Source organism: Melanaphis sacchari, unplaced genomic scaffold, assembly GCF_002803265.2.
Source record: "Melanaphis sacchari strain LSU unplaced genomic scaffold, SCAv2.0 Contig4_pilon_pilon, whole genome shotgun sequence".
Lineage (NCBI taxonomy): Eukaryota > Metazoa > Arthropoda > Insecta > Hemiptera > Aphididae > Melanaphis > Melanaphis sacchari.
This window is the reverse complement of record NW_020271335.1, coordinates 10,925,302-10,945,345: the sequence shown is the minus strand read 5'-3', so window position 1 is coordinate 10,945,345 and position 20,044 is coordinate 10,925,302. Positions and strand designations below refer to the sequence as shown.

The 20,044-nt window shown below is 25.2% G+C and overlaps 2 protein-coding genes across 3 annotated transcripts; one reads left to right on the top strand and one right to left on the bottom strand.

The window, feature by feature from the left end:
* Nucleotides 1-135: 135 nt before the first annotated feature.
* Nucleotides 136-4,073, top strand: LOC112598835 (DNA replication factor Cdt1-like). The gene is made up of 9 exons (XM_025345468.1): nucleotides 136-303; nucleotides 1,453-1,632; nucleotides 2,217-2,752; nucleotides 2,827-2,948; nucleotides 3,011-3,111; nucleotides 3,172-3,334; nucleotides 3,416-3,579; nucleotides 3,638-3,839; nucleotides 3,901-4,073. Exons 1-9 carry the CDS (start codon nucleotides 136-138, stop codon nucleotides 4,041-4,043), a joined length of 1,779 nt encoding a protein of 592 aa, XP_025201253.1. The 3' UTR covers nucleotides 4,044-4,073.
* Nucleotides 4,074-5,732: 1,659 nt separating this feature from the next.
* On the bottom strand, nucleotides 5,733-13,983 carry LOC112598874 (probable E3 ubiquitin-protein ligase HERC4). Of its 2 annotated transcripts, none has more exons than XM_025345527.1 (21): nucleotides 13,809-13,983; nucleotides 12,971-13,141; nucleotides 12,793-12,903; nucleotides 12,606-12,728; nucleotides 12,412-12,525; nucleotides 12,071-12,232; nucleotides 11,344-11,495; nucleotides 11,129-11,259; nucleotides 10,831-11,062; nucleotides 10,629-10,756; nucleotides 10,387-10,555; nucleotides 10,138-10,324; nucleotides 8,929-9,029; nucleotides 8,140-8,349; nucleotides 7,970-8,056; nucleotides 7,714-7,896; nucleotides 7,480-7,657; nucleotides 7,274-7,406; nucleotides 7,022-7,171; nucleotides 6,619-6,958; nucleotides 5,733-6,116 (listed from the first exon to the last, which is right to left on the bottom strand). In XM_025345527.1, exons 2-21 carry the CDS (start codon nucleotides 13,086-13,088, stop codon nucleotides 5,964-5,966), a joined length of 3,162 nt encoding a protein of 1,053 aa, XP_025201312.1. In that variant the 5' UTR covers nucleotides 13,089-13,141; nucleotides 13,809-13,983; the 3' UTR covers nucleotides 5,733-5,963. The 2 variants fall into 2 exon arrangements, with proteins under 2 accessions (XP_025201312.1, XP_025201311.1); XM_025345526.1 differs by lacking the exon at nucleotides 13,809-13,983 and adding an exon at nucleotides 13,405-13,536.
* Between the last annotated feature and the right edge of the window lie 6,061 nt (nucleotides 13,984-20,044).

The following is a 20,044-nucleotide window of genomic DNA, read 5'->3' as shown; positions in this document are numbered from 1 at the left end:
AATCGTTATTGAAATTTTCGTTTTTGATATTGCATAATTATTAACTGGTAAAAAAAAAAAAAATAGCATAGGTAAACGAAGTATTTTGTTAATAGTGACCACTAACAGTTAAGTTTAAGTGTTATTGAAGTAAATATGGATACCCAAAAAACATTGGATAGTTTCATTAAGAGTAGAAAAAGACCTACCAACGATGATGGTTTGCTTAAAAAGGAACTTGTGAACAATAGTTTTGGAATAAATAAACCAACTAGAAAATTATCGTTTGATTATACGGTGCAGCAAAAGATTAAAAAGCCAAAGGTTAGTTAACTATTTAACTATATTTCATATTATTAACTATACTAGAATTATGGTTCTTTATTTTAATAGTACCAATTTAATTATTTGTTTTATACTTAGAGATACCTATATTTACAAAATATGACATGATGGACTAAATTATAATGTTTTTTTAAATATAAAATTACTCTAGTAGATGTCTTTTTTTCTTATCAACAAATGTATTTTTATATACTTAAAACGATATTAAAATAAAATAGAATTTTGTGGAAACTATGTTTTCATACAAACACCGTTAATTGAAGTTTGTCATTTTTACGATTTAGAAGATTTACTTAAGGTAGTTTAAATAACAAGTTGATAGTTCTTTTATCAATCTAAACTGTGAACAAACAAGTTAAGTTGCCTTCAAATGACTACAACATTAAAATCTAGTTTATGATAAATTTTTATTTTTACTATCATTTCAGTATTAGTATATAAAAATACATTTGTTATCCCTGTAAAAAAATTAGAAACATCAAACAGAAAAAAAGTATTTTTCCTTTTTTTATAGTAACTATTTAGTATATTTAATATTTATATACTTTAAATTTAAAAACATTTAAATTAGTTATTTTAAAATTATATTGATCATAGTTTATCAATTTAAGATGCATTATTTAATTTTTATTTAATATAGTAAATTTGATTTTTATTTTTTACATGAATTTTAATCATACAAAATAGTTATTTAATTATAAATTTTTAAAATCTAAAATAGCAACATAAAATTCAAATAATTAAATGTTTTAATAATTTTGCAAAATAAAAGCAGCATTCATTCACATCTGTTGGAATTTGATTCTGAGGAGTCTTTAAATCTTCAGTTACAAAAATATTACAATCTTTTGAATATATTAATTAAAATTATAATTAACCACTTCAGTATTTTGGTAGCAAATGACTTGTATCCCATACAAAATGAAACTTCTATAGATATTATTAAAAATAAAAAATCATCAACATAACAGCTTTTTCAGACTTAGATTTTAAAACATATTTAGTTCTAGTTAAGTATCTTGTATCAAAATAATTTATATTTTATTACCAAAACTAATTAGTCTTTACATTGCCTCTATCATATATTTATTTTCTATTTCATTTCATTTTTTTTTTTTTTTTTTTTAGATTGATTCTGGTATAACAAAAACAATTTTTCAAAATAATCTAAACGCTGCTGTAGTTAATAATACAGTTGAAAAAATTTTAGAGAAAAAAGAGGCTGAGACTGAGAACAAAAATGAAATTCATTCAGAAAGAGCTACAACTCCAGATCAAACAGTATCAACTAAAGCCAAATTACGTAAAGTATGTTTATTAACACTAATATTTTTCAAGATTTGATTATTAATTAGGTAGATAATTACATTCGCATTTTATTTTAAAAGTAACATAATTATTATAACTGATAATATTATTAGTTGATTTTTATGAAGTGTGTTATATATTTAACATGTTGACTGCCATGCAGTCACTGGTAGCCACAAGAATATTTATCACTGGGGTATGCCAAGGACATTTTTCAGTGTCATTATAAATTTGTATTTATACTATTGAATTATATATATAAAAACTATGTTTATTACATCAAAAAAATTGCAATTATTCCTACTATATCACAACACATTTTCTAGATCATTATTGTTGCGCCATAGAAAAGTTAATAATATAAATCTAAATTAATTTATGGTAACCTACGGTCATACGGCCTCCTTCAAATGATATGGTGCGGTATTAAAAATTATTGGTGGTCAACATATTAAGATATAAAGCTTAATTTTATTGACCTTAACTGTTGATTATTTAAAAAAAAAAGTTTAATGATACTATAAAATTTATACTTTTTTATCTATACAATTATTATAAGTTTATATTTATTTCAATTGTTTTAGGAATTGGATTTGGGTGAATTTCGCAAAATCGTTCGTCGTAAAATCAATCTTAAAGAATTACAAGAAAAGTTGAGCTCAGTAGAACAATCTCAAATTGATCTTAAATCAGCGGAATCTAAAGTAGAAACTGCCAAAAATCATTACTTATCTTCATTTAAATCAGTCGATCTCTTGGTTGATACCAGCCCAGTAAAAGTTGCATCTAGTTCCATAGCAAAATCTCAGCTTAAACCTACAGCCTTGTTTCTTAGCCCAGCACAATCTATCGTTAGTCCAAGAAAAATGGTGGCCACTCAGCCTAATGAATATATTTCGCCTAAAAAATTATTAAATGAAGTAGGATCTCTTTTGGCTTTTTCGCCATCAAAACGATATGCAGCATTAGTTGATTCTAAAACATTACCTTTGCCTTTGAAGTATCGAATTTTGGATGAATTATTTAAAGCTGTGGAAACTGTTTCATCAATGATGTTTGTTAGAAAAGAAAAAATTACATTTAATAAACTCAAACGTGGCGTGCAGCACATGACTAGAAAGTAATCATTTAAATATTTTTTATTGAAAATGTCATAAATTACTTATAATTATTCAAAATTATATCTATTTATAGAAACTTTACTGAATTGCATTTGGCACAAATTAAAACTGTAGTCCCAGATTTCTTCAAGTTTGCATTAATAAAATCACCAAAAGAAAAATCTAATTATGAATTAGTAATAATTCCAAATTATGGTAAATATTTTGTTTTAGTTATTAATTTTAAATTAAAATTTAATAATTTTGATATTAATTAGGTTTAAATGATGAAGATAACATAGACTTAATTAAATTAACAACTCGAAGAAAAAAAGCATTTTATAATGCACTACTTGACATTATGAAGGAGCATCATGAAGTATGAATTTATAGTAATTATAGCTAATTTAATTTTAAAATAATACTTTTTTTGTTCCAGAAATATTTAAATACATTAATTCCACCTATTGTGATTGACAAAGAAAAAATAACCAGATGGCATCCTGAGTTTGATGTTGAAACCGTTAAAGATATCATTCCTTCAACATTACCTAAAATTGAAATTAAAAAACCAAAAATAGAAACCGCAAAAGACTTATTGGGTAATATTGGATATTTGTTAACAGATACATTTATATTACACGATAAATATTTAATGTATTAATGGTTTTATTTATTTTTAGATAAATCACATGTATTATTTGCTTATAATAATCGTTTGAATCGAACTCTTACTACAATGAACAATGAAAATAAAAGTTTACCTGAAAAAAAATTTCCATCAACAGATGCAAAAAATGCATTAAAAGGAGCACTTAAAGGAATTCCTAAATCATTTTTAAAAAGGGTAATTTTTTGATATTCTTTTTCCACTTTTACATCTATACTTAAATATCTATGTTAAGATTCAAGAAAAGCAAGCACAAAAAGCCAAAGAGTTGATGACACGGTCGGTGGGCCAATTAGATGAAGATAGAATGATGAATAGATTACCTGATATTGCAAGAGGTATGCGTACCTATTTTGTACAACTTCAAAGAAATGTAATGCCATTCAAAAAAGTCATCGATCAATTAAAGCAGAGTTACCCTGAAGCTATGACAGACGGTAATTTTCCTTTTACTGTTTTATAATTTTTTTAGCAAAATTTTTAATCTTATTATTTTAGAGGAATGGAAAGCTCACATAAATCTCCTCCAAGAAAAAGTACCTCACTGGATTGTATCAAAAGTCTTTGATGGAATTGAACATATTCGAATTGATAAAAAAGTTGAATTTGAAGAAACTGTAATTAAAACATTGAACAAATAGTTTTTATTTAACAGACTAAAATTCATCAATAAATTGCTTAATTTTTATTTAATAATAATATATATTTTTTAGTTTCCAACAATTAATTTTAAAAACTATTTTTATCATGAAACGCCTACAATAAAATTATTTTTACAGAATTGTTTAAGAAAAGTAATGTAGTATTTCACTATTATACATTTTAAATTTAATGATAATAAAATTAATATTTTTTTCAAATAAATTTTAACTTTAATATATTTATACTTTAACATAACATATTAAAGTTACTTTGAATTTACTTATCAAACTAATATAACTTAACTTTTTGAAGTTATTATTTAAATAGTTTTTTGTTACTTGTTTCATGATAAATGCAATTTGAATATTATAATTCTTGATGATTTTTAACACAACAATATTTTAATTTCTGTATTGTATAACTCGATGGTGCCCGGCCCATTATAACTTATAAAAATATTCAATACTTAATAAAATAATTATATTCAGTATTTACCATAATATATCATGTATACAATTTTTTACAAGAAATGTTATTCTGTTAATTTATTTCAATTATGTGTTTTATAACCCATATAGTGTGTTAGCTACAGTAGACATTTGATGGAAAATGTATTAGATATTAGATGATATAAGTAATTATTTCATTAATATAAGATAATTAAAAAAAAAAAAACAGTCAAATATTGTAATAGAAGTTTACTCCGAAATAAACAATTGCCTTTTTAATATTTATATTTATTTGACAATTAAATATCTTCAAAGACAGATTTTGATTATTGCTATTTTACTTTAAAATATCTGCTTGTTTAATCCTTGAATTTATATAATGTTTAGTTATTGGTATTCATACTCGCTGTTTAAAAAGGTGGGTGTGTATTAATTTTATTTTTTAATAATTTTATTCGGGACTTCATTTATAGATTACCACTTAATATTGTTAACTTTTTAACACACTCGCACAAAAAAAAAAAAAACAATTTTAAAGAATTGAAAATTACCTTTGCTTTAATCTGAATACAAACATATTTTAAATACATGATTATCATGTATAACTAGTTAACAGAAACAAATAGTAGGTAAGAGAGTTGGGGTCTGGGAAAAATAAAAATACTTCCTCAATTAGTGCATTAGTTGAGAACAATAGTAAAGAGATGCATCAAACATAATGTATCTTTAAAAAAAACTTATGTTTCCCTTGTGCAATTCTCTATATAAAAAGACTGCAATGTACAATTTAATGAGTATAATAACTATTAAAAAGATTTTTCTTGTTAATTAATCAGTGACATGGTATAATAATCACAGATCTATAAAATATTAAAGTACATTGTAATAATGACTGAAAATATTGGTACTAAAACTATAGGTAAATAATGTATATTATAAATATATATTTTACAAAAATATATTTCACAAAATATTACTATAAATGTATCCAATTGTTTTAATTACTTTGAGACGTACTCAGGTACCAGCATGAATTTCAATTATACATTAATTGTGACACATACTTAGTTGATACATTGATTTTTAAAAAGAATCAATTAAATCATATGATTATGTTTAAAACCGAGTATTATTGTGTTGAATTTTGTTTTTTAATTTAATTCGAATAGTTGATTCACCTATTCCGATAATTGCTCTTGAGTAAATATTTCAAATTTAATTTCGTCTAAAAACAATTTATTAACCGGTCACAAGCTTTTATATTAATAATAATTATTTAAATTGATAACATAAAACTTAATCTAGGCATTAAGGAACGAAAACATAACATTAACACGAGCGAATAATGTAACCCTGATATTCAACAATAATAATGCTGAGCTCCTCTGCCATTATATCCTACGATAAACTTTGTTAATTAGACATATTATTTTAAGTGTATTTATTATTGAGGAATGTGTCATAAAACTTTTAGACCAGAGAAAATCCTTGTGTCTGGTGAATGGCTTGAGTCAGCTTATACTTCAGTTTTCCTTTGGATTTATACCTCGGTAAATCTAAAAGGTTGAAACATGTGTGTGCCACTGGTAAGAAGTTATCATCTATGGTGGGTTGGATATAAATCTGAAAAAAATTTAATTATTATTAATTACAACAATAAAGTATACAAAAAATATAAAGTTCTTTTCGGGTTATAATACTACTGCTCAAATACATTTATGTTAGTTCGACTACCATAATACTTGATTAACTATATTTTTAAAAAAAAATCATGTTTTATTAATCTTGTGACAAATGTCTAAACAAATTTTTTGTATTAATAATACTCTTCTGCTTTTTTTTTTTTTAAATACACATTTAAATTCAAAAATGTTGGGTCCCCAATTTATTTTATTCCTAATTTTCATTACAGACATTATGTCATACCAGAAGTATGTACAGTAGTTATTATTGTACATATTTCTCACATGTAATTATTTTTAATCCAACCAAAACTATGACATGTTTATGCAATTTAAAAATACATAAAATATAATTAATAAAGACAATTGACTTTTATTAGCTTGATAGTCATAGCATCATGTAATAATTATGATAAAGGAAAAGTATCAATTATATTACTTACTTTTATTGCTTTCATTCCCATAATAGGTACACGATCGCTTCCTGTTAGAAATAGTAAAAATTTCTTTTTGTGATCAATATCAAACTCATGAAATACCTCCCAAAACATTTTTATTGTTTCATCATCTTTATTGTAACCATTTTTATACTCTGCATTATTCTCCCACTCAATCCAATTATAGTCTTGATTGCCCACGACAACAGCCATTAATTCTTGTGAATGGAATAATCTCAATACTCGCCCACCACACACTTTTAAAAACGCATCTTTAAATACATTAAATTGTTTTTCAACTCTACGATTTAAAATCATATCAACGTACAAATCAACAAATTCATGTCTAAACACAAAATACATAAAAATATAATTTAAATATTAAAAAAAATTACTTATGTTCACTTACTTATTATTTTGATTAACTACTATATTAGATCCATCTGGTTTCAATGGAATTGTTTGAATTTCCCCATAAACTTCTTTAGTTATTTCAAAAGTGAGATTAAATACTTCATCTATATCTGGTTTATTATAAGCCAATAATTCTTCAAAACTCCTGTAAAAATTAAAACATTGATTTTAGTATAATATATATTATAAAACATAATATTAGAGTTAACTTGGTAAGACAATTGTTAATTGTACTATTTGTACTTACCTAACTGTAATTGGATCCAGATCTTTAAGATCTTGAAAAGTAACAGGTTCATTAAGTAGTTTTTTGTACAAAGCTAGAGGAAATGGTAAGTCTATGATAGTAAAATTATAAATCGCTAAACCACACATTAAACCTAAAGGAATATAAATAAATAAATAAATAAATAATGTTTTAAATGTAAAATATAAATAAAAAATGATTATTACCAATAAGATAGTACATTGTAACATCTTCAAAGAAAGAGTCATTAAACCATATCAAGTTTGTTTCTTCATAATTTACAAACATACCAAATTTTGGATCTAAAATTTCTTTGATCAAAAGCATGAAAAATTCTTTTTTTACTCCTCCAGCATCCTCAGCTTCTTCATCAATAAACTTCACCTAATATACACATAAAAATATTTTACCTAGAATTATTTTAAAAATTAGGTTCTCACTTTTAAAGGTTTTTTATAATCATATTGAGTATAAGGAGCCAATTCACGTATAGTATCTGCAACCATATTATCCCGCGAGACATTAAGCTCAATAAATTGATTTGCTAAATTATGCTGATTTCCATCCAAAAAAAGCATTTGTGTAAATGCTCTTGTTGCAGCAGCTTGCATGGCTTGTTGCATCTAAAATTAAATCGTCACAAATTTAATAATGCTCTCTATTTAAATACTTTTGTCAATTTTAATTTACACATACCTGTAATTTCTGATCAACTTGTAAAAGTATTGTTTTAGCTTCAGCATTGAATAAAAAAGGATAATTACAAAAATAAAAATCTTGATGCTAAAAACATTAAAACAATAATTGATTTAAATTAATCAGAAAAATATTTCATACCAATAAATGACAATATGACCTATACTGACTTTAATTCCATTATTATCAGCATGTATCCACCTCATGTAATCAAAACGAATATCTATCTTATCAGCTAATTGGGGAATATAAAATGAAGTGTATGGCACTTTCAATTGGCCTTTCTTCACTTGATTCCCATTTAGATTGGAATTCAATTTATTTAATTTAGCTAATACAGAAGTAGCCACTATCAATGCTTTATCCCAATATGTTTGTTGCTAAAAATAACAGAATAAATTTCTTCATCATATAAAAAAAAAAAAAAATACAATAAAAATATAAATTTTGCATATGATTAAAAATCTTTCCTAAATTAAACAAATTCACGACAAAAGTAAATCATTTTTCATGTAAAAACAAATTTTTGTTTATTAACTATGAAATTATTTTACAAGCAATATATTAACTTAAGCAGTTTTTTTTTAAAAAGCACAATCTTTGGAATATGTTTTCAAAACTAAATTTAAATTAATAAATTTCCTTTAACATTGCGTTTGTTAATAATATGTTAAAGTTTAAAAATATTATTGTAAATTAATGATAAATCTTTTCCCATTAACAGGTCTTAATGAGCAGCCCACTTATTTTAGATCACTTTACTATTAAATCTAAATTATAATGAAAAAAAAAGTTCATCAAAGCAGTATTTTGTAACTAATTTGTTAACACAAAATAATTTTATTTCAAAATTAGTATATTATTTTAAAACTATTAATTTAGATAGATTAAATATCAAATAATAATGTTAGACAACAGACAAGTTACTTAAGATTATTTTAAAGATTCTTAGTACTTACAGCAGAATTTGTATTAGTGTTCAATTGATCAATAAATACATCTTTATATACTGTTAATAAGTTTTCAAAATACATAACTGGCATTGAAGAAATCCATAACTCTGTTAACAAAAATGTATTAATTTAATTATGAAGTATAAATGATTGAAAATACAAAAACATCATATATATCATATATGGTATTACCAATGAAGTAATTAAGTCAATTTTGTTTCTAAAAATAAGTTTATATCGTAATGGATAAGTAAAGACATTTACTTTAAGAAATAATTGTAATACAAAAGCAATAAAAAAAAAAAAAAAAATTATAAAGGTCTTTTAATTTAAATTAATAAAGTGATAATTGACATTAAGTTAAATCAGAGACTGTATTCAGAGTAACTTATCAAAATAGAGTATTTGGCTAATTTTAATCTTGTCTGATTACATTTGGAACGGTCCAGTTTTATTTTTATTTAAATAGTAGTTCATCAAGTCACACACTAACATAGTAATTTAGGACTATACAGTTTAAATTTGGCTTGTCTCATTTGGTTAATTTTTAAATTATTGTATTAGATGTCTAAATGGCTACTTTAAAGTTTTATTGAAGAATTAACTAATTATTTTTTATACTTATTTGTTAATATCAATTTTTGAGGTTTTTTTTTTTAAATTAGTATAGTTGGGATTTGCATACAAAAATATATTTTTAATAGATATATGTTGATATTTCATTAATCTATGTCTTTTTGCATGTTCGTGAATACTTTTAAGTTTTTTAGGACTATGTAGGTACCAGCCATTGTAATTTGTAATACCTAAACTAATATACTTATTGCCATTACTTAATAATATCCTTTAATAAAGTTTTAAGTTGCTATTGGTATAAAAGTAATAATTATAACTATGACATAAATTAATTATTTATGTACAGATCAATATTAGAAATACAGATGACAAATGGCCAATATACAGGTATACCCATTATAATATATGCCAGTATTATAGAAACATGTACTAAATAATGACAAATCCTGAATAATATTAAGTGCTTCTCATCTTTACTTATGATTTATAACAATAATAATGGTATAGACAAGGTCATTTCATAGGTCTATGATATTAAGTTATATACACAAAAGATATATGACAACTATATATATTGTATATGTGGCTTTAAAACAATAATATCACTCAACTATCAGCTGTTTTTAACAATATTCTTACCAACAGTATTTAAATCCATGTTTTTTAGATTTAATAAGGCTTCAGCGTAGGGCACTTGAAGTATGGTAGCATTTTTAATATTTTTGAACTCGTGGTACATAGGTAAGGTCAGATAAAATCTCAAAGACTCTATATCAGGAGAAGGCAATGATAAAGAATCAACTGCACTGGCTAAAGATGTTAGTATCTAAAAATAATAAAACCATTAATAATTATGACGTACAATGATAACACAAATTTAATACTCACTAAATCACTTAATGAAGTATTGTGTACATGACTAATGGCATCAAAACATAGCGTAGCTAGTTCAAAGTCTATACCATGATTATTTTCTGAACAAGGGTAATGAGTATCATTCAACATTAAAAACGAGCCATTTAAACATGACAAGCTGCTCATCACTATTTCAACAAACCTTAACAAAATAAATCAAATAGATTTATAACAGAATATAATTTTATCAAATAAATTAATGTTTTTAAACATACAACATTCTTTCTTGGTCAACAGGATTATCTGGTAAAATAGTTGATAAATTAATCACATCTGAAAGCTTTACAGTCCAGATTTGAGAACTTTCTTGTAATATTCGATTATCATCTGGATTAATATTAAGCTAAATGGCATTCAATTTTATGTATTATTTTCAATAACTAACACAATATGCTATTAACTTTAAAAAATACATACAGATTTATGAGTAACTTTAACAAAACATTGATCACCTCCAGCATAAATACTTTTCACAATATATTCCTTATTTGTTTCTATCATAGAAGTTCCAGAAGGAGATAGCCAAGGACCTAACACTAATTGTGGTGTATTTGAGTTTGTTGATGCTTTTGTACCTAACTGGCCGACACTACCAAGTCCAAATGAGTAGACTCGGCCTTTTGAAGGTACTAAAGTTAAAGTATGTCTTCTATAAAATGTTAGAAATTGTTAATTGATTGATAATTAGTACTAATGATTAAATTATAATAATTACCGTCCACATGTAACTTGAGTCACTGTACTCCCCATGAGTTCAAGTACTTTTCTTGGAACAATTTCGTTTGAAAATGAACCATGCCCTAATTGACCATACATACCAGCACCACATGTAAAAACTCCACCATCCTAAGAAAAAAAAAAAAAAAAAAAACAATAAACCAAAACATTATAGATATATTAATGTATATTAAATAATCAATGAATAATTACATATGTTAAGAATACAGAAAAATCTTCTCCTCCAGAAATATATTTTACTTTGACAGTTCGAATGGTTTTCAGTTGGGTAGGTGATGATAAGCTAGTTTGACTGTTTACTCCAAGTTGCCCAAAATCATTTTTCCCCCAACCAAAAACAGCACCTATTTGGAATAAATAATTTACATAAACATTTTATTAATCATTGGTTCTATATTTAACATATTTTATATTTTATTACTTTAGTTAAAAAAAGTATATTAATTTCTTATCTAATTAAGTAAGCTACCATAGTTTATTATTTAAGTATATATTTTTTAATTTAATTTTACTACAAATTGTAAAATTTGATTAATGTAGTAATATGAATAATATTTTTGGCTTGGTGCGTTAGCTGCTATTGGTCGCGGAATGTGACTAGGAGTAAGTAATGGCCACAGCTACTAGTTCCCGGATGGGTGACCACTCGGGCTCATAGTGATTAAAAACATCGCCACACATACACTTGTTTGCTATCAATCGTATCAACAATAATAATCGTAAAAACAACCTACTGTATCAACCTTACCCCTACAACAGCTAATGGCCCTAGTCACTGGGATTAAGTTCAATAATAAAAAAAAAAAAATAATAATATTTAAATCTACTATATTGTAAAAATTGTTTATATAATAATACTTATAATGGAATAAGAAACAGTTAAGATAATAAATAAATGTGTTTTATACAATAATCTTACCTGATTTAGATATTACAAAACTATGATGTCCACCACAAGCAATAAATGAAATAGGTAAACCAACCAGGGAATTAACCAATGTAGGTTTTGAAAAATTGCCAGGGCCAAGTCCAAGGCCTAACTGTCCAAATTCATTTGAGCCCCAAGTGTATAACTCTCCATCTAATATATGAATAAGATTTAATGTTAATAAAATGCATAAACTATTTTCAGTATAAATAACGTTTATTAAAATACAAATAAGTAATATAATTATATTTTAAAGAAATATTCAATAATTATTAATTACTAAGTGCTATTTTGTAAAATATTTTTTCACAAAATATTAAAAATTAACTCACGGTTTGTTAGAGCCATACAATGTTTATATCCACAACTAATTTGAACTAATAGCATACTGGCTAATGATTTTACGATTTTTGGTTTATATTGAATACCTTCATCAGTTTCAAGTCCTACATTTCGTTGTAAAATAAAATAAACCAATTTTTTTATTTTCAATTAGTTTGAATACATAAAAACATCTTAAACTTACCTAATTGTCCACAGGAGTCAGAACCCCAAGTATATAACTGTCCCCATTCATTAAGTGCCATTGAATGTGCTTCTCCACATGCAACACTTGTCATCACTAAAGATTCAACTGTTGTAATTTGTTCTGCAAAATCAAGAAACATATACATTTAATATACACATACATAACTTGTTTAAAATATACATACGTAATTTTGTTCGACATCCATCATGTCCCAGCTGACCAAAATCATTACTACCACAAGCATATAATTTTCCATCTTCAGTTACGACCAATGTATGATTATTTCCACAAGCCACTAAAAGTAAACATGAAAATGAAATACTTGGATTATTACTAATGTATCTTATGTGTTTGATAATTACCTGATTTAATATTATTCACACTTTCAAAATTGATTATTTCTGTTGGACTGAGGATATAGTTTTCCTCAATACCACCCAGACCAAGCTCTCCATTGATTGTGTTGCCCCAACAATACATGGTCAAGTGTCTGATATTTTGTTTTCAATTTTGGTATGACCTGTTTTAAAGTTCTAAAAAAACGATTAAAATGAATCATCAAAACACTTAAACTGACCACACAAGACAAACGCATGTCAGATTAATAATAATTATCTAAAAATAAATACCATTCCATAATTTTAAAGACTTTATCATTACTCTAGGTAGTTAGATGTTGGGTTAGATAATATTATATTGAAATTATTATTCGCATTAGACCATTGGAAAAAAATGTCACTCTAATTCTATGAACGAAATTTCTAACATAGATCAACGAAAATTAATTTATACTTACCGATAATTTCAAAAAGCACAACTACGTTGGAACACTTGGAAATAAACCTTATAAGCTAATTTTCTAAAATGGTACTAAGTATTAAGTAATCACCTTTTATAAAATTATTTAATAAAAATACATTTTTAACGAAATAAGATAACAGTTACTTAAAAAATAAAAACACTATATAGCAACAATCACCATATGTGAAATAAATGATAATAGTGGAATTCAGAGAGTATGATAACAAACATTACGATGGAAATTCGTTTTTACGTCTTTGATATTAAATAATTTTCTCAATAGTCATCTCATTACGTTATTAATATTACTACTTGACATTTGTTAATATCTAATATTACTAGCCCCACTAGGCGACTAGGGTTACCATTTAATATTTCATTTAAATCGGGGACAAACACCTTTTGTAAAACTCATTAAAAAACATTTTATTACTCCCATGCGGCCGACCAGTTGATACAATATCGTAATTTTTTGCGACTGAAATACACACAATACTATCACACACAATGGTCAGTACTACGGTCTAGCCGGTCTACGATGTAGGTACATGTAAAAGTTAAAAAGACTATAGACTTCTTCGATGATACAAAACGAAATAAGTGATCGAATAACCGACAGAATTATCGATCAGTGATAACAATAAATGTGAGAAAACGGAATAGCGATGTTCGCGAATATTCTAGAAAAAATAACCTAAAAAATTTAAAAAAAAAAGTCGTGGGAGATCATCACCTACATGGCTACATGGCACATGGCACTGCAATCACACTATGAGTAGGTATTTCTACAATACAGAAAAAACACGCTATTGCAAATTTGCACTTGGAAACAAGTGTTAAATTATTAATGACCGAGTGACGTCAATAATTGCAATTAGTAATTTATTTTTAATGCTTTTATTAATAAATGCCCAATACTTATTCTAAGAAAATTAATATGGGATATTCTATAAATATTTATACTATATGTTACGTAAAATTTAAAATTTATTTAGTCAAATACCAGTACTTACTAGGTACTTGGGTACCTACTATAAATTATAATGATTATAATATTAGTTCTAGCCAGCTCATTGCCCTACATGTAACTAAAGTCTTATTGATATATCACCATTATCACTTTAGTTATTCATGATACTTGTCTAAATGAAGTTATTAAGGAGCCTAAGATTTAAAAAAAAGAAAATTCGATTTTATTATAATATATATATATATATATATATATATATATATATATATATATATATATAATTATAAACATTTATTACAGTTTATGAGTTGTTAAGTCAGTGGCAGCTCGTGAGCCGTATGAGGGATGAGGCAGATATTTTCAAAATGAGAGAAAAAATGCTGTTAAAATATTAAAATGAGTTTCAAGTTAACTTTCAAAATAATTCAATTAATATTTAATTCTAACCTTTAACAACATATAAATAATTAACCATGAATAAAGCATTTACTATTTATATTAAATGTTAGAATAAAGTCAACTATTTAAAAAAAAGCATTTATTACATCAATCTCATTTACTAAAATAAAAGATAACAAATATCTTTTTTATAGTATGTTTTATAAATTAGATCTATCTTTCTGTCTTTGAGTAATGCAAACTACACGACATTATGACAACCTCCTTGTTCCTATTTTCTATTAGTGGAAGTTATGTTGCTTCGACAAATGACTAATGGAGAATGCTGAATAGTGAATAGTGAATGTTGAATAATTGTTGACAAGCTCTGAGGCCCGTATCGTTCAGCCTCGTTTCATAATGAAATTCCGACTTCCCCCTCTACCATGATATATTTTATAACCGTAGGGCCATCCAGTTCATCTGAGGCTAAATATTACTAGCCTCTCGGCACTCTTCGACTTTCGTCAAAATTACTTAATCGTTCCACGAAAATCTCCATCGTGATTTTTGATAATAATGACGAAATATATATTATTATCATTATCTATCTACTATGATAATTAATATTATACACGACAAATAAATTTGTTTTGTCATTAAAATAATATATAATAACAAAAAACTTTTGTATTTTAAAATGTTTGTTATATTATTGAATATAATATTTTTAAAGTTCACTATAATTATAGTATATATACAATATACTATATATCTCTTTTTCCTATACAATAGTTAGATTAGGCTAAGCCTCACTTGTCTCCCCTGACGAGCCGTAACTGGTATAAGTATGTATATTATTATAATATCAATTATTATTTATACAGAAAAATACAAACTAAAATTCACTTGTAGAAAAGTTTAAATTAACGATTATAATTTTTACGTATTGTTAACACAAAAACATTGAGCCATAAAGCATAAAGTAAAATTTCAAAATTTTAAAATGACAGAAATAACAATACTGATTATAATACTTCCTACTAATTAGTAGGCAGGCGCTAGGCAACTATATATTATTAAAATATTATGTACCTTATTATTATATAATAATAACTTAAAAGTTATGTACCTAATCGTCCTAATCATGTTGAGATCAGAGAAATATATGAATGTACCTAATATAATATGCACCTCCCGGTTGTGAATTATTTGACCTGCAAATTTTGAAAAGGAACAGTTGCAGAGCTAGACGGTTCATAAAAGGGATGATTTTTGGCTACGTTAATATAATAACCAGAGGCAGGAATTGGAAGATAATATACAATTGATGGATAATTTAATAAACCTACATAAATAATTTAAAAAAAAAATATCGTTTATTAGAATTTAATAATCAATGGTATTGCACCTTAATAAAACGAATTTTTGTGTTATATGTAATTTATAATTTATTGACTTCTGTAATAATATTGATATTATTTTTGTCTTTGTGTTTTTAAAGAGAGACAAATTAGTAATTATTGACTTGAACTTGTAGTGTCGTTATTTGGACCAATCGATCATATTGGTGAATGTGTAGCAGTATATTATGTAACTAAAATTACGCTTCCCTCGATAGTTTTTTTTCTCTTATATTACTCGTAAACCCTCGTCGGGCTCGTCGAACAGCTACTAACGATTAATAAAAATTTGCTTATGAACAACTATAATTCACAACTTCACAAGCCTAAACTATTTAGATATAATTTTATCTCTTAGGTACCTACTCGATATAACTAAGTAATTAACCATAACAATTTATAAATAATATATTTATGATAAATAAAACTATATAATTATAAGTCTTCATATGATTTTACATGATTTTAAACGATTCAAATAAATATTCTCAAAACTTTATACAATTTACCTGCATTTTGATTAAGGTAGGTATGCAAAACTATAAAAAAATAAAAATTGATTTATACAGTTCAGTATGAATACGTAATATTGTGGATATAACTATCAAATAGTATCAACTAATGTATTTGAACTAAAGTATAAAATATTTAAAATCATTTTTAATGCATAGAATCTTAGCTCTAGTTATGATTATGGTTAGTAGATAACACGAATGACCGTGGATGACTTAACAATGGCCTTACACCCCCAGCACCCCCAGTAAAATGTGACACTGCATACTCAACAATATTTACATTTAGTAACTAGACTCTCGTTAGTTGATTTCATTCAACATATGACCTGAAAAACTGATGTCGGCATTGATCATATAGTTCGAAAAAGAATAAAACGTTATGTAACACATTAACCTTTGTGGACAATAAGTAAAATATTCAAACGTAATTAGTTTTTATTATGCGATATTTATTTTGTGGTTCATCCTTTTCGTATTATATGCACGAATACAATTTAAACTAGTATCCAATACGCCTAAACCTATTGATCACATTATTAAAAATGTTATAGAGGTTTTAACGAGTGCAATACATTGAAGGTTTACGTAATATAATAGAACAAGGATTTTAATATTAAACACATAATAGACTAATTTCGTATATGATGCAGAACAGTCAGAACAGACCTCGGAAGTGTTTTTCAATATTCAATTACCTATAAATATATAATATGGATTACACTCTGTACAGATTGTATTATTTTACGGTACCTACTACCTATTGCCTACTATTAATTTATACTTTTACAGTTTCAATTTTACATCATATAAATTATAATCAATTGATATCGCATGCCTGAATACTAGTTGGACAATTATATTTTATAAATTACAATATTACAATAAATAGTTAATACATAGGGGCGGACTAAGTAGGCGACATGCTAGTCAGCAATTTTTAAACTTTGGCCTATATTTTACCAAAAATTAATAAATATAATAGAATTAATTTTTTTTTTTATCAAAATATTATTATGTTTTATATCACAGTTATTGTTGGTTATTTATTTCATTATATAAGTCTGATAATACTAATAGACTATATACAAATTTTAATGATTTTACTACACCACGGCCTCGAATATAAATAAAACAAGATAATTTAAAAAACACAAGATTTGTAATAAGCAGGGATAGGTTAGGTTAGGGACTTCAGGCTCTAAAACACCTTAAAATATGCCCTTAAAAATTATAATAAATGCTCTAAAAATATACAAAAATACTAAAATATGTTCTTAAAAATATTTTATTTTTCATTAAAAAATCAAAAATTATAAATTGATAAATTGATAAATAAGGCGTTTTTAATTTAATTTTCACAATAAAAAAACTACGAGTATACTTTATCTAAAATATAAAATATATCTATATTAATGGCAGACGAAAACACATACGGTACTAAACACGAATTGACACGAATTGACCGTATTCAGCGTATTCCTTTTCCTTATCGACTTACTATGTTTTTCACAACACATAAATAATTGGGAAAAACACACTATAGATAAATTATTTAATTATTTATATTTAATCATTATAATTTATTTTTAAAATTAATATTAAATATTCAATAATATCTACATACAAAATATTATTTTCTATATCACATATTATTTTAAATCTTTTTTTAAATAAAATATGTGAAATGTAAACTTAAAATACAAATATAACAAAATAGGCACTTACAAAAAAAAAAAAGAGCTGAATAATATTATGCAAAATATGTAAAATAAAAATTATTGCTTTAAACTTCTAGTGCTAAGAGACAAATTTCTATATTACTTATAGTTATGTTTTGAATGGTTTTTAAACAACATATAAATTCCTATAAATCCCTAGCCTTGCAGTAATAAATATCAGAATAAATTCTCAATTGCATTTAGTGTAATTCAAAAAGCAAAAATTACTTTCTAAATGTTAACAAATGTTAATATATCTTTTTCTCGCAAAAATAAAAATAAAACGTAATTAGTAGTAGGTGTCTATTTCTTTTAATTATAGATTAAATAATGACTATTTATTTCCATCTTATTAAATCAAGGGTCTAGAGCCATTTATAAATAGGTCTTACAAGTTAATAGAGTACCTAATATTTGATACACGAGTTTACTACATTTCTATATTATTTTGTAATCAAGAAAAATGCACCATACATCTAATTTTATCGATCTATTTACATAAAAAGGTAATTAAAACTGAAGAAAAATATGTCTCAATTATATGAGAAACATATTTAATATAGGTTATCGTGCTTAATTTAACTGAAAAAATATAAAACAAAGTTTTTCTTTTTTTTTCTTATTTATTTCAAAATAAATTTCAATAGATTCATAACCTAATATTATAGTAATTTTTCTGAACATTTATACATTTCTTGGTTATTAATACATAATAATTTTAGTTTTAATAATAAACTATAGTGACGTGGAGTTGACTAGGTGAATTTATGAGGCTTGAGTGAAGAATCCATACATTAATGGAACTTCGTGACGTGTGGTTGTATTTATTGAATCACCCAGCTGGTCGTGGCGCCATTTACGATTTGGTTTTCTTCCGGGGTCACTTGGAATGGAATCCTTGAGTATTTAAATTTAAATTCCTTAAAAGATAGAGGAAATCAGTTATGTACAGGATATAATATTTCTATTTAAAATACTTAATGATATAATAAATTTTTTACTTAGCTGAAATTATTTCAAAATAAATAAACATAATGTCCGTAGTAAAAACCTATATATTTTATACACAGTTAACTAAAAAAAATAAATATTTTATGCGCACCGATAAATATTTTGTTTTATCTTGGTACTACATGCAATGAATAATAATATGTCTCAACAAAAAAGAAGATATACAAATTATTAATTAAAATTAAAATTATCTATGTTTATATCAAATTTCTATGACAATTACCAAATATATATAATAAATACAGAAAATTATGTCAATTATAATAGTTATTTTTATTTTCTATAGCCATTAGTAACTCTAGATATATAATATATTACAAAAGAATATTCGATTTTCGTAAGCTTAAACGAAATTCATACATGAGCTAACGTAATTTGAGGGTAAATTGTGGAATTATAAGTAGCTCATTACCCGCCCGAGAGCTCAAAGAATTTGTGTGATAAATTTAGTGCCAATTAACTGTGAATTTTTAAAAGGAACATCAGATAAGCCTTTGTGAAAAAGGGTACAGATAGATAATTGAATTGAATAATAAAAAAAAAAAAAATTGCTAATTTATAAAATCTGTTTATAATGTATGAATTTCGATGCATTTAGTCGTCGTAGCCATCCAGTCATATCGTCCACAGAGTGGTTATG